Raw genomic sequence first — 15,340 nt, 5'->3', positions numbered from 1 at the left:
CCGGAGTGCAGCCTGAGAATCTGCATTTCTAAGGAGTGTTGGGGCATGCTGATGCTTGCGGTACAGGGATTGAACCTGGACCCCTGGCAGTGAGAGCCGCGCCGAGCGCCAAGTCCTAACCACTGGACCGCCAGGGAATTCCCCAAGGACCACACTTGAGCACCACTTGTTTAGAAGGAAGGAAACTGGTTTTTTCTTTTCTTTTGTTTGAGAAGTTCAAAGCATTCCGTGAAACAAGTGGGAGGAATCTGGAATGGAAGCTCAGCTTGAAAGTTCCCGTGTGTCTGGCATAAGAACAAACACTGAAACAGCAGTTTTAATAGCATACGTGTGTGTATGTATAAAACCTCAGATAGTCCGGGAAGAGATGTTTTCTTGTCAAAAATTTATGAATTGAGCCCAACTGAGCCCTGGGAGATGCGACTTGCTTTTCTAAAGCTAAATCCAGTCAAATTCTGCCCCTGGAGATGAATCATTCCTGTAGAGTGAGGAGCCTGTGTGACAAGAGGGAGGCATCGGCCTTGGCTGCCCTGTAGGAATTATTTCCTGAAATTGGACCTGGGCTGGAGGCTGGGGGTGGGGGGCAATTGCGCACATTGTAAATCTTTTTTAAAAATTAGGTTCAGGGCTTCCCTGGTGGCGCAGTGGTTGAGAGTCCGCCTGCCGATGCAAGCGACACGGGTTCGTGCCCCGGTCCGGGAGGATCCCACGTGCCGCGGAGCGGCTGGGCCCGTGAGCCGTGGCCGCTGAGCCTGTGCGTCCGGAGCCTGTGCTCCGCAAAGGGAGAGGCCACAGCAGTGAGAGGCCCGCGTACCACAAAAAAAAAAAAAAAAAAAAAAAATTAGGTTCAGATGTGAAATCTCTAAAAATGAGGCACATCATTTTCTTCAGAGTGAATATAAAGCCCTGTTTTTTTGTTAAAGGCAGAAACTTCGTGCTGCCCAAAGGAAGATGACGGTTGGTACCTCTTGGGTGTGTGCCAGGTGTGAGCAGGAGGCCTGGGTTCCTGTCAACCTCAGCCTGGACCACTGGTGCATGCACCCTTTTTCCTAGAGGCCTGAGCTAGGAACACTGAGCCTGCTTCACCTCTCAGTTTGATCTCCTGATCTTAATACAGCTTCGCACATTGCCTAGAGTCCTGTCGATTGTATGCGCTAATGCAGATGAACGGGTGGGTGGGTGGATGGAAGGATGGATGGACGGATAGATGGGTGGATGAATGGGTTTATCAGTGAGTGAATGGGTGGACGGATGGACAGTTTGATCAGTTTCGGATCCATGGATTATAACGAAGGTAAAAAAGAGAGAGGCCAACCTGAGTAGATGTTGGCCATAGCTTGACAGGCAAAGTCCCATCCTCAGTATTTTCAAGGTGAAAACCAGCTTCTATCATGTTCAGTGGATCCCAACACCCAGAAGCAAACGTGTGTGTTCATCACATGTAAACCTAGGAGTTAAGAACTAAATTATCCCCGAGTTGCCCTCCCCATTTACAAACGCAGGCGAGCCCAAGGACGACAAGCCCAGAGACTCAAGAAGATGTTCCTCCTAATACACCGCCTGGACCAAGCCAGCTTTAAACTCAGACTAACACTCAGCAAAGACATCAGCTTCAGCCCCTGTGGCTCTCTCTGGCCTTGCCAATGAGTCCCCGCTCACCGGTCCAAAGAGGAAACACATCCCCACAGACTGTGGAGCCCCTTCCCAGAGAGGTGGTGAGGGCACATGGCTCTCAGGAGGAAGATGCCCAGCGAAGGCCGGGGACGCATCGAGGGGAAGCCAGGAGTGGGCGCTGCAGGCCTGCGGACCCACCGACATCTGCCACGAGCCCTCCTGCCACAGAAGATGCCTTTCAGGGCTGCAGGGTGGCACACCGAGGAGACGCCAGGCTGGGCTCCCACCCCACCTCCAGGCATCTCTGCACACACGGAGAGGGCTGATACAGCTGCAGCTCAGGGTGCGTGCGGGGATGGTTTGTGTTACCGAAAGCCTCCCCGTGTCACCTGCAAATCACGCGAGAAAGACTTGAGGGTCCCGAGCAGGTCGCCTGTGAAACTGACGACTTCTGTTCTGCCAAAGTGGCCCGGGTGGGGCCCGCGGCGCCTGACTGGGGTGTGCACCCCCGAGAGCCAGAGTTTTCGCATCGTTCCCTCCCAAGTGGCCTTAAACAGGCTGGACCAGAGAGCAGTCGCGAGGACGCCGGGAAGCCCACCGACACCGGCAGAAGCTCCTCCCAGGCCCGCACGCGGGAGCCGGCAGCTTCTCAGACCTCCCAGCAGGACACTCTGAGTTTGCCCGGCAGCCAGAACCTTCCTCCAGGGCGGCCGGAGAACAGTAATGGGGACGGGCCTGCGGAGTGACCAGGCGCGCCTGCTCTGTGAGATGAAAGCTGAGAGGGAATTGGGGTCTAAGGCCCCGCTGTCACCTGCCGTCCCAGCCCCCAGGTAGCCGCCAGCCCTGGCCAGCTGTTCTATTATTATTCAGGTATGGAGCAGCCAGCGGATCAGGAGACCACGCCCACTGACGGGAGGGGGTCACTCCCAGGAGGAGGGGCCACGGGGAGGTCAGGAGGTCAGGAGGCGGAGGGTGGGGTGCACGGGGGGCGGAGCCTTTACTGGGCTTCCCAGGGGAGGATGCCTCGGGGAGCCCAGCAGTGGCTGGCTGAGCCATTCCCGGGGCTCTGGGGCGCGGGCCTGGCCCTGCCCTGGGTGTGAGAGCCCACAGAGCGGGGGCGGGGGGCGGCTCGGGCTGGCTGGGTTACACGTGCCAGGGGCGCTCGAGTGAGTGGCTTACAGCCTCCTGGAATCGGGAACCTGGGAGAGGCCGTCCCTCCGGGTCAGCGAGGCCCCAGACATCAAAGTATCAGAATAAAGAAATTTAAAAGACAGTTAAGGGAATTCCCTGGCAGTCCAGTGGTTAGGACTCAGCGCTTTCACTGCCGAGGGCCCAGGTTTGATCCCTGGTCGGGGAACTAAGATCCCACGGGTGGCTTGGAGCCACCAAAAAAAAAAAAAAAAAGACACAGTTACTACACAGGCCATCCCTCCTCTCCCCTCTGCGTAGCTCCCCTCTGGCCTGTCTCGAGTCTGTGCAAGCCCAGGCCAGCCGTCTCCTAATGAGCCAGCATTACAGCTCATGGACGTTTGCATCCGGGCACATGAATCAATGCCCTCTTTTCCAATGCCCTTTGGGGTGATCCTTCTCCTGCATAATCCCGAAGGACGTGGTGTCCCCAGCCCTGACCCAGCCTGGCAGTGGCCACGTGAATCCGGCTGGGTCACACCAGCGGCGCTCCCTGGGTTCTCTGAAAGTACAGGAAGGGTGGACAGACGTTCGGGGAGGGGCTCAAGGCTCAGACTGCCTGCATTTCCAGGCTGGTGGACCAGCCCAGTGGTTTGGTTTTGTTTGTTTTGTTTTTCGGGGTGTTTTTGGCTACGCTGCGTGGTTCACGGGATCTTAGTTCCCCAGCCAGGGATTGGACCCTGGGCCATGGCAGTGAAAGTGCCGAAGCCTAACCACCGGGCTGCCGGGGAACTCCCGCAGCCTGGTGGTTTATCCGTTTATCTGTTACCCGGCACCGTTTCACCAGTCAGCGCCCACCTTGGTGGGACTGGATACATAAACAGGAGCTCGACAGCCGTGGCACCTCCTGCCAGGTCTCCCGGAGGCGCTCCTCAGCTCTGAGCAGGGAGGGCGGGCGGGGCCTGAGCCTCCGCACTGCTCACAGGCCCCCCGACCACTCTGAGGACTGGAGAGCTGCAGCAGCCCCGGCCTCCCTCCAGCTGCGACCCCGGGACCCCTGAGGCCTTTGGGGTCAACGCTGAGGCAGCAGGGAGCAGACGTCCGAACCCCGTTCCTCCTCCACCCCCCTCGGGGACCAGGGCTGCGTCTGGAGAAGCAGCTGTGCTCGTTTGCTGGGCCGCCAGCTCCAACGGACCTGAGATCTGCTGGGTCTCTGCTCTGGGCCCGAAGCTCTTTATTTCGGGTCCAGGATGTGTCAGCGCAGATCTGCCTTCTGTCCCAGTGGCCGGCGCGCTGGGCCCTAGGGCTCCAGCAGAGGCCCCGGGGGGCTCCTGGATGTCCCTCCTGAAGTCCCCTCCACGGGGCAGGGGGCTGCTCCACGGAACAGCTGCACGTGCACAGGGCGAAATGTCCCCAGCGGCAGGTGTGCGTGTGCGTGCGCGTGCGTGCGTGTCCTTTCCCACCCACCTGGCCGCCCTGCGGGTCTCGCCGCAGGGTCGAGCCGCGGGCCCCGTCGCCGCTCTGGGGGGAGCCCGTTGGAAGCCCTGGTTGCAGCAGCAGAGGCCCGTGTGCAGCTATATCCCAACAGAACCGCAGGACTTGCTCCTTCCACCTCCCCCGGAGGCCCCCGGGACAGCACGGCCTCCCCCGAGTGCAGACTCGGGCCATCAGACCGTCGGCTCTGATGGGGTCAGCAGGGGTGAGGATTTTAACCTCCACCAGGAGATGCGACCGCAGAGCAGACCGGGGAGCTCCTGCTCTGGCAGCGCGGCGGTCCCCCTCCGTGTCCCCCGGCCCTCACGGGAAGGCTCACGGAGAGGGGGGGCCCACGTGCCGCGCTCCGGGCTGTGCGGCCAAGGGAATGAACTCAGAGTCCAGAGAAGCATCTCCATACAGACGATGCACAGACACGTGGCCTCTCCCGCCAAGTGGCTGGGACCGTTTTCCTTCTCCGCTCAGGTTTCAGGAAGCACTGGCTCTTTGGTAGCAGGGCTCTCCAGAAATGTCATGTTGACCGTTGTGGTGCAGGAAGAAGATGGGGAAGAAACCGCGAGAAATGGCAGCTTGATTCACGATGGACGTCCTCAGCGTGTTGATTCGAGGGAAGGCACTCAGTCCCTGTCGCCTGCTCTGTCATCCCCAGGCCACACGCGCCCCCCCGCCCCACGTCACCGGGTCCTGGTCCCAGCCCCTCAGCTCCTATTGGGGCACCCGTCAGGCTCGCGCTGCCAGGGCGGCTGGAGGGTAGATAAACCTTCACTAGCATTCCTGCTGATGGACCGTTATTTCTGGACTTTTTAAGGAGAAGGGCTTACGTATAAAGGCTGCTGCTCTGGAATCCCAGCCTCAGGAACCAGCACCAAGGCTCCAGGAACTGAGGAGATCTGCTGGCTGAGGGGCGGGGGTCCCTCTGGGCGGGGTGGGCTCCCCCCGCCCCGTGCCCTTCGCCCCCCCTCCAAGCAGCTGCCTGAAGGCCTGACACCTGGTCCTCTGCCTCGCGTTTGCTGTTTCTGCTTGGGTGGCGATTAACCAAGTCGATTGAGATAATTAGTGGTTGAGACACAGGGTGGGTGTGACAGGAACACTTAGATCGTGTGAATCGTCCCCGTGACACCTTTCACAGCTGTGGGTGAAGCAGCAACTTCAGGGTCTTCGTGCAGGGGTTCCGAGCCCCGTCCCACCACGAACCAGCTGTGTGACCCTGGATGTGTTTCTTAGCCTCTCTGAGCCTCAGCTCTTATTTTCATCTGCAACGAGGACGAGGTTAATCCCCCGCCCCCGCCCCCGCATGGCATTGTTGGGGTTTATGTCCTCCCACTGCTCTACCTCCTGGCCCAGCTTTGTCCCCTGGGAATGCAGCAATGGAGAACCCCACTGACCGAGGCTTGCATTTCAGTGGGGCAGGCAGACGACATGGAATCAGCAGGTAAACGGTGTCACATGTTAGAAAGACACAAGAGCCACAGAGGTAGACAGGGCTGGCCGGGGAATGAGGCTTGAGAGGCTGCGCTTTAAATGGGGTGGTAAGGAGGGAATCGCGGAGGGGACGTCCGCGCAGAGCTGAAGGTGGAGAGGCAGCCGGGCAGGCGGAGATCGGGCAGGGCGTTCCCACCAGAGGGAGCAGCCGGCACAGAGGCCCTGGGCAGGGTGTGGGGTGGGCTCTAAGACGAGCAGGGGCGAGGGGTGGCGAGTCCCGGGAGGTCCAGAGGACTGGACGGCTGGACAGAACGCCCGGCCCCGGGTGGAGACTAGGCCGGCGCGGACATCAGGGAGGCCCCGCAGAAAACGTGCGGTGACGGCGGCCGCAGAGATGTGGGCAGGGGACCGCAGGGGACCAGGCCCTTGGCCTGCGGGTCTGCAGAACTTCCTCTGTTTGGCTCACCGGGTGTCGCCCTGCGCGCCCAGCCCCCTGGGCAGCTGGGCCACGCGCCGGGGTTTGCCGGAGGTGTGCGAGCGGAAGGGGTGGGAGATGGGCAGGGCCCTCAGCCCTCCCCCTGCGGCCCCACCTCCAGCCACGTGGGAGCAAAGCCGCGTGGAAGCGAGACCACGTCTGCAGCCCGGGACCTGGGCGTAAACATCCGCCGCGTCTCGGATACAGAGCATGCGCGGTTCTCACCGTCGGGCGCGGAGGCCGTGGATGCTGCCCGCCGAGCGTGCAGGGTGCCAAGCGGTGGTCCCGAGGGGCTGTGAGCCGGGCCAGGGGAGGGCGTGCTGGGCTCGTGCGCGGCGAGCCACGAGGAGCGGGCAGCCTCCCCCCCTCGCCCAGGTGATTTCCTATCCCAGCTGTGGGTGGTGTCAGGAGGGGCCGCCCGTTCCCCGCTGCGCGCTTTTCCTGCCTTTTTCCTCCGCCTTCCCGGGGGCGGAGAGCAGGGCCGAGGGAGCAGGCAGGGCTGGGCCATGCTCTTCCCCGAGGCGAGGGCTAGGCGTCGGTGGTGGGTGAACGGCAGCCCCAGAGACCTCTGCCGGGAAGCTGTGAGGCGTCTCAAGGTGAGATCCTCCTGGAATTAGGATGGGCCCTAAATCTGCTGGCTGCTGTCCTTACCCGAGAGAGGAGAGGGGAACCTGAGACACAGCCCCACAGCGGGGAGGCCGCGTGACGGGAGCGATGGGGCCACAAGCCAAGGGCACCTGGGGCCACCAGACGCTGGGAGAGGGAGGTGGGACCCTCCCCTGGAGCCTCGGAGGGAGCGGGGCCTCAAGGGCTGTGAGAGAATGTGTCTGTTGTTTACACCTGGTCTGTGGTCCTCGTTACGCGGCCCCAGGAAACGAGGGCAGCCTCTAGTTGGTGTGAGCTCTAGCAGGCTCTGCCTCCCATGCCTCCCGTGAAGCCAGCCCCGCTCCTCATGGGCCCCAGAGTGGGTTCTGGAAATTCAGGCTGGAGCCCCGAGGCGTCAAGTCCACTCTGTGCAGTCGCTGTCCGGGAGGAATGGGCCTTGATGAAGCCGGCACCACTTAAACTGGGCGTAAGGGAGAACGTTTAGGCTGAAGAAGGCTAGACAAGAGGCCAGAGGGACCCACGGAGTGAAATCCGCGCCCAAGGCTGAGAAACACCCAGTTGTACTTGTCAGCAAGACTTTCGCTTAAAGTACCCGTGCCTGCCAACTTACGGTGACGGTTTAGCCCAAGAAAGTGTTTCTAATGTGGAGTACAGCCTTGATTTTAATAGTGAAGAAACTACAGGAGGAAAATCTAAATGTCTAATAACTGGGGCAATAGGGAAGTGAATTAAGGCTCATCCTCTCTGCGGTAAGAAGTGACAACTTTCGGACTTCCCTGGTGGTGCAGGGGTTAAGAATCCGCCTGCCAATGCAGGGGGCACGGGCTTGATCCCTGGTCCGGGAAGATCCCATACACCACGGAGCAACTAAGCCTGTGCGCCACAACTACTGAGCCTGAGCTCTAGAGCCCACGAGCCACAGCTACTGAGCGCACGTGCCACAACTACTGAGGCCCCTGGGCCTAGAGCCTGTGCTCTGCAACAAGAGAAGCCACCGCAATTAGAAGCCCGTGCACCGCAACGAAGAGTAGCCCCCGCTCGCCGCAACTAGAGGAAGCCCACACAGCAACGAAGACCCAACGCAGCCAAAAAAAAAAAATCCACAACATTGTAAATCAACTATATTTCAATAAAAATTATTTTTAAAAAAAGAAATGACAACTTTCAAGTGTGGCTGCATGGACAGATGTTTATGAACTGATGTTATATTTCAGCTATAAAATACAACCGTTTCCAGAAGACAGTGGCTGTGTGTGGGAGGGGTGAGCAGCACAGCATTGACATTAAGAGGCTGTGGGGTCAGTCAGGCCTGGTCAGGTCCCGCGAGCTCGTGTGACTGGCTTAACCTCTCTGGCCCTCGGTATCTTCTTCTGTACAGTGAGGAGAACATTGCCTGTGGTACCCGTCCTTCCTGGGTCGTGGTGGGTTGAGATGAGGCGAGTAAGGTGCTTAGCACATGCCTGGCGCCTCCAAAATGTCTGAATTAGAAGAGGATTAGGGGTAAGAATCTGACCGAAGAGAGCTTGGGCCAAGTTGATCAGACTGAGTTGTTCATGGTGAAGTCAAGCTGGTGGGCTGCACCAGCATTTTGTCAGTGGGATGGGGCGGGGTGGGATAAGATAGGATAGGACAGTAGTCTGGGTTCTCCAGAGATGATGAGGAATTGGCCCACACAGTTATGGAGGCTCAGAAGTCCAAGATCTGCAGTTGGCAAGCTAGAGGCCCAGCAGAGCCAAGGGTGCGGTTCCAGACCAAGTCTGAAGGCAGGAGAAGACCAGCGTCCCAGCTCGATGACCGTCAGGCAAAGAGAGTGAACTGTCCCTCCCTCAGCCTTTTGTTCTGGTCAGGCCTTCAACTGATTGGTTGGGGCCCACCCCCACGGAGCAGGGCAATCTGCTTTACTCAGCCCACCAACCTGTGTTCACCTCAGCTGGAAACGTGCTCCTGGACACACCCAGAGCTGCGTGAACCAACTATCTGGGCCCCTCATGGCACAGGTAGGACCGCACAAGATGGGGTAGAATAGAACAGACTAACACAACCCATGCCTAGTGAGGCTACGTTTTGTTGGGTGAAGCAGTGCAGAAGCAAAAGCGGGCATGAAAGGAGATCCTGATGCAAGACGACGTTTCTATTGCAAGCGAGGGTTCTAGCAGTTAGGGGCCTTGGGGAGCCTTATGTGCAGAGGGAACAGCCGTTTGTTTAAACTTTTCCTTTAGACCGAGACTGTGTCTGGGGTGCTTGAAGCACTGTTTACATAGCAAGCTGCTCTTTTTTTAAAAAAAATAAATGTATTTATTTATTTTATTTTTGGCTGCGTTGGGTCTTCGTTGCTGCACAGGGGCACTCTTCTCTAGTTGCGGCGAGCGGGGGCTACTCTTCATTGCGGTGTGCGGGCTTCTCATTGCGGTGGCTTCTCTTGTGGCGGAGCACGGGCTCTAGGCACACGGGCTTCAGTAGTTGTGGCTCGCGGGCTCTAGAGCGCAGGCTCAGAAGATGCGGCGCACGGGCTTAGCGGCTCCGCGGCATGTGGGATCTTCCCGGACCAGGGCTCGAACCCGTGTCCCCTGCATCGGCAGCCGGATTCTTAACCACTGCACCACCAGGGAAGTCCCGCAAGCTGCTCTTTAAAAATTAGGCCGTAGGTCGGTTCTTCCAGCTGCGGGGGGAGGACAGCTGCTGGTGGTAAGTAACCCCTCTCAGGCCAGGCTCTGGGCCCAGAGCGAACACTGAGCAGGGGCAGGGGCCGTAGGAAAGGGATAATAATGAATTGTCAGGATGTCAGAAAATAATCCCTCCATTGTTTAGATCGTGGATCGTGCAGGAGAAATGAAATTCTGTGGGAAATCCAGAAGGGGAGGCCTGGCCTCCAGGCTTCGGTGGGCTTAACCCACGGCCACGGCTTCTCTTTGGCGTCTTCCACTGGAACGGCCCAGGCGGCCAGGCAGCCTTGCCCTCTGGAACGCCCTTCCCGGGGACTGCGAGCAGGGGATGCGGGGAGGGAGGCGGGTGCCCTTGGGCCCGGTGGCTGCCGGGAGGGGCGGGCCCACCATCAGGCCCGGGTCCCCACAGGTGTGGCAGTGCGGCGGCAGCATGGAGGTCCTGCCCTGCTCCCGCGTGGCCCACATCGAGCGCACCAAGAAGCCCTACAACAACGACATCGACTACTACGCGAAGCGCAACGCCCTGCGGGCGGCCGAGGTGTGGATGGACAGCTTCAAGTCCCACGTGTACATGGCCTGGAACATCCCCATGAGCGTAAGCGGGCGGACCGGGTGGCGAGGGGGAGGGCTGGGGGCGGGGGCTGCCCCCGGGGACAGCCTCGGGCGTCATCCCAGGCATAGCCTGGCCACGCGAGGTGGGGCCTCCTGGACAGCTCAGCCAGGATGAGTCTCAGGAACGTCAGGGCCTTCACCAAGCAGAGCCCGTTTCCAGCAGCTGTGACGCTGGTTGGCGCGCCTCCCTCCCGCCACGAGAGCTCCTTCCCTCCGTGGTGTGAGCCCCTGAGCGGCTGGAGACGTGGCGCTGCGGGGCCGCGGCTGCGCTGAGCGCCGCCCCAGGGTGACCACAGCCCCTCCTAGGACACAGAGCGTACCCCTCGCCACGCAGAAGCCTCTCCCCGTCCGTTCTGCACGAGGCCACAGTGATACGATGACCGTGATGATGACCCCATCACTTCCACACGGCCGATTGGGAAACTGAGGCACACGAGGGTGCGCGGCCGGAATGTAACTCGGTCCTCCGCAGGACCCTGTCACGAGGCTCTCAGGGCCCGCCTGCCGTGGGGGTGGCGGCTCCTCCCACGTGTGGTGTCTGCAGCCAGATCTGCCTGCCCTGCGGGGAGCGGGGGCAGGAGGGGTCTGTTCGCGGGGTCTGCGTTGGCCGGCGGGAAGCAGGATCAGGGTGTGAGCCAGAGGGTCCTAACCGGTGCCTGGGGGGGGGCAGCCTGGAGAAGGGCGCCTGGGCGTACACGTGTGTGTGCACACGTGTGCGTGCGTGTGCAGGGGGGTGCCGAGGACGGGCCGCCCGTCCCGCTCGCCCCCACTGGCTGCAGGGCCAGCCTCGCGCACTTGCTGCTGCCCCGGGCACGGGAGGATTCGAGTCTCTGGGGTAGACTCACCTGGAAGCAGCTTTTGTTTTACATCCCCCCGCAGAAGGAGCTCGATCTTTTATTAGGATACATGCACACACAGGCACACGCGTGCATGGACTTCTAGCTGTCAGCAGATAGAGCTTCGTATACATAACAAAAAAGTTAAGAAACATGAGCTTCACCATGTGCAAAACGTGCTGGTATTTTAAACATCTTCACTGCAACCTCCTGAACTGAGTCGGATTCCCGGCCCGTGTCCGCGTGATGCCGCCTTGTAGGTGAAGGGCTCCCGCAGTCACCTGCTCCCGCGTCCAGCCCAGAGGCCGCCCTTCACACCAGGCCCACGGCTTTTCCGTAGCTGGTGTCAGAGCCTCGGGGAGCTGGGCTTGGGCGGGGGGGGGCTTCCTTAAACCCACCCACGTCCCCAACCTGTCACAGAGTGTCAGGGACCCCAGGACCACCCTCAGCTTCGGTGTTTGGCTACGAGGACTCAGAGCTCAGAAAACATGGGGGCTGCGGTTTATTATAATGAACGGGTATGACTCCCAGGGAGTCACAGAAATCGCGCTTAATTCTCCCAGCTGCAACGTGTGACAATACGTGTAGCGTGTCACCAGCCCGGGAAGCTCACCCGAACCTCAGCATCCAGAATTTACTGGGGCTCACGTGCACGTGGAGGCCAGCCACGTGCCCGGCCTTGGTCTCCAGCCCCTGCGGAGGCCACGCCGATCCGCCACGGCGACCCCCGTAGATCGTCCTGTAGCACATATGACCTGGCCTGGCCCCCGTAACCAATACTCAGGATGTTTGAAGTCACCTCCCGGGACTTCACCCGGCTGAGGGCAGGTCTTTCCTTCAGAGGGTGCAGGGTGTTACGAGCCTGGCCCCCGCACACCGCCGGTGGCCGTCTGTCCAGGCCGGCTGCTCTCCGGCTGGTCCTGCTGCAGACAGGCCGGAGATGCCAGGCCTTTCCTGTCGGCCCCGCTGCCCTGGACCTTCCAGGGGCCTGGGAGGGCAGGACGCCCCCAGACGAGGCTCGGGGCCAGGAAGCCCTGAGCGTGGGCGCGCTCCTGTGATGGGAGGCCTGCGGGTCCTGGGGCTCCCGCGCCCCGGGCAGAGGCCTGGCCGGTGTGGGCTCTGCACACCGCAGCACCCGTCCCGCCTCGCTTCCGGCTTCGCAGAATCCCGGCGTGGACTTTGGGGACGTGTCCGAGCGGCTGGCCCTGCGCCAGAGGCTGAAGTGCCACAGCTTCAAGTGGTACCTGGACAACGTGTACCCGGAGATGAGGACCTACAACGACACGCTCACGTACGGAGAGGTACCGCCTCTGAGGGATGGCTGCAGCCTGCACCCCGCACCCGCGCCCCGCCTCCCGGCGTCCTGGCCTGTCCCCGGGCACACGTTCCCGGACAGCAGCCAGCAGAGCGCGTGGGCACACTCGCGTGCACGTGGCACACACCGCGTAAGAGCCGCAGGGACACACACTCGCGCCTGCGTACCGAGGCACACAAAGTAGATTCAGAGACGCACGCGTGTGTATACGTATCAGTGTCACACACGTGTTCATACGTGCCCTCACGCGCACGCGCGTGTGGGTGTAAGTGCGCACAGACACAGAAGTGTACGTTCACACACGGTGTTGCTCGCAGACACACACAAAGCCACCTGTGCATCTCCACCTGCGTGTGCAGACCCCACCCAAGCTGCCTGCCCTGCCCGGCACAAATACTTGTTACTGAGACAAGATGACACGCGAACACATGAGTACACGTGCGCGGAGGCCTGCACGTGGATGCAGGCACACACACAGCCAGGACAGGCGCCAGCTGTGGGAAGACCCACGTGTCTGCACCGGCCCCCACGTGCACGGCCACGCACACCTCTCCTTAGAGCCGGGGAGGGCACTGCGTTCCCGCCCGCCCGTCCTGGTCTGTGCTGGGGAACAGGCGTCCCCCTACCCCAGGCCTCAGCTCCTCCACGGGGACCCAGGCTCCCCGGGGCGAAGGAATGCATGAAGTTAGGTGGGCCAAGCAGAAGTGATACCAGGGGGTGGGGGATAATCCCAGATGGCCTGTCCGTTCCTGGAGCCCCTGGTCCACCCCCCAAGCCAGATTCCCACTCCTCTGGACACAGAGGTTTCCCACAGGACAGCACCACTGACGCATCAGTGGTGTGGGCAGGAGGCCACTGTCCTCCCAGCCTCTCCCAGGCTGCCCTGCCTGCTCCTGACCACGATGAGTCCATTTCATGCATCACCCACCCACAGAAGCTGTAACAGTAGGAACTCTGCCAGCTGACAAGGTTCAGACCTGTGCTCCCTCTTGGGCTGGGAGCGCTGTGTCAGTTAGTTTGTGCTGCCGAACAAACATCCCTAAAACACGGAGGGTTCAGGCAGTAAGCCTCTGCGCTTGCTCACAAGTCCAGGGGTCATCCAGGTAGCCCTGACCTGGCGCAGGCTGAGATGACCTCGGCCAGTCTGACATCGGGTCTCTGGGGACAGGCTCACCCACACACCTGGAGGGTGGCTGTCTGTCAACAGGGCACTGGGGCGCAGGTGACATGTGTGTCACCCCCAGCGGGCAGCTTGGCTTGTTCTCAGGGTAGAGGCAGGGTTCGAGGCAGAGCGGGAGCCGCAGGCGTCCTGCGGCTCAGAGCTGCACACAGCCATCTCGGTTGCATCTACTGGCTGAGCAAGCCTCCAGGCCAGACCAGACTCGGGGGCTGTGGCGGCAGCCCCCCGACCCCCGTTGAGGGGACGAGCTGCAGTCACGCGGCAAAGGGCGTGAATGTGGGGAGGCTGCTCCCGGGAGCCAGCCGGGCCCTCCTCGCTGGTTTCCAAGGCTGCCGCTTCTGTGGCGAGCTTCACCTGGGGAGGGTGGCCGGGTCTATGCGCACGCGCACGCACGCGCACGCACGGGAGGCACATCTGTCCACGTCTCCCCCAGAGCCAGGCATGGTCATCCCTTCCGAGGAGCCCCGCCAGTCCCTCCGCAGCCAGCCCACCGGCCAGAGCACTGTCCTCTCCCCCTCCTCCCCCCCTCCCCCGTTCCCCTCCTCTCCCTCCCCCCTCCCCTTCTCCCCCTCCCCCTCCTCTTATCGCAGGAGGGCCAGCCCTTCCTGAGACCGCAGGCCCTGGGCAGGGGACAGGTCGGTAAAGCTCCCTCTAGCCTGCCTCTGCCTTCAGGACCCTTGTGACGGGGCCTCTCCTTTGATTTCTGGTCGTAGGTGAGAAACAGCAAAGCCAGCGGCTACTGCTTGGACCAGGGGGCAGAAGACGATGACCGGGCCATCCTGTACCCCTGCCACGGGATGTCCTCCCAGGTAAGGGTGGCGCTGATGTTCCTGAGGGACACAGCCCCGAACACAGGTGGAGGTGGCTCCCGGGGGGCGGAGGCAGGCCTGCCCGGGCATCCTGATGCCGCGCCGGCTGTGAGCGCAGGCCCTGCGTAGATCAAGAGCAACAGCTTTGCTTTGGGCGAATCACCTGACACCTGTGCCTCAGTTTCCCTGTCCATCGATGGGATGATCATGGTACCTATTTCTCAGGGCTGCTGTGTGGACTGAAGTGGAAAATGCGGGATTTAAATGGTAGCCACAGTGTAGACGTAACCCAGGAAGTATCACATTAACCACCAGTTCTTATCAGCTGGATGCCTACCAAGAGCTGCTAGTGGCGCTGGCGTGCTGGGCCCCGACGCGGAGCCTGGTGTTTCTCATCCCATGTGAATCCGCCTCCTGCTTTGCACTGACGATGCTTCTTCTCAGCGGGTGCTATTTAAATTAAGCCCCGAAATGACACTCGGCCCCCTTGAAGCTCTCTGAATCTGCTCCCGCTCGCTCCGGAGCACCCACGGGTGCTGACACATGCACACGGCTGCGCGGGGGTCCATCGCGGGCGCGAGGTGCCAAGCCTGTGACGACGGAGGAGACCGTGCTCCCCTGGCGCCCCTGCAGCCTCTTCACGGGGCCCCCGCTGGCTCACGGCCCTGCCTTAAGAGAGCGAAGCAGAATCACCCATCAAGGTGCAAACGTGGCCTCCCGGGAGAAGTCCAGCTTGCCGGGCCCTCAGCTGCGGGAGGGGAATCCTCTGGCGGCACAGACCCGAGGTGAGAGGCCACGTCTGTGGGGCGTCGCCGGACACGCCCTGCTCCTCTGCGACTCCAGGTGGCTGGGTGGACGGTGGTCATTTCCCAGCGAGCCCTGCTGGGGAGAGAGGCAGTGCGGGGTCAGCCTCGGAGGTGTCTGGGGCAGCGAATCGCGTGGCCGAGTGAAGTGCGGGTGTTCCAAGGACCCCGCGGGGGTCCCCGTGGGGGAGTTCGCCCCCACGAGCGGACCCTGGGGCAGCCGGCAGAAGTGGCCTCGCTGCTGGAACTGGCGTGGACGTGGACGCAGGTGGACGGGGAGGCCAGCCCACGGGGCCGTGCCCCACGGAGAGGTCGGATGGACCCATGTGCCCACGAGGCTGGAGACGCCCACGGTGGTGTCTCCTTTGCAAATGACCTCAGTC

At 61.3% G+C, this 15,340-nt stretch overlaps 1 protein-coding gene across 5 annotated transcripts in view; it reads left to right on the top strand.

Annotated features, from left to right (window-relative positions):
* Window positions 1–15,340, top strand: part of GALNT9 (polypeptide N-acetylgalactosaminyltransferase 9) — a 121,366-nt gene that overhangs the window by 101,499 nt on the left and 4,527 nt on the right. For 4 of the 5 annotated variants that reach the window (XM_067015956.1, XM_067015955.1, XM_059040063.2 and 1 more), the window contains 3 exons: window positions 9,812–9,997; window positions 12,014–12,151; window positions 14,059–14,154. In XM_067015956.1, coding sequence (XP_066872057.1) covers window positions 9,812–9,997; window positions 12,014–12,151; window positions 14,059–14,154 — 420 coding nt within the window. Of the gene's footprint in view, window positions 1–9,811; window positions 9,998–12,013; window positions 12,152–14,058; window positions 14,155–14,379; window positions 15,118–15,340 lie in introns of those variants that run through there. The other variant, XM_067015958.1, reaches the window with a different exon arrangement.

Source organism: Kogia breviceps, chromosome 15 (genome assembly GCF_026419965.1).
Source record: "Kogia breviceps isolate mKogBre1 chromosome 15, mKogBre1 haplotype 1, whole genome shotgun sequence".
NCBI classification, from domain to species: Eukaryota; Metazoa; Chordata; class Mammalia; order Artiodactyla; family Physeteridae; genus Kogia; species Kogia breviceps.
The sequence above is the reverse complement of the archived record's forward strand: the minus strand, read 5'-3'. Positions and strand labels throughout refer to the sequence as shown.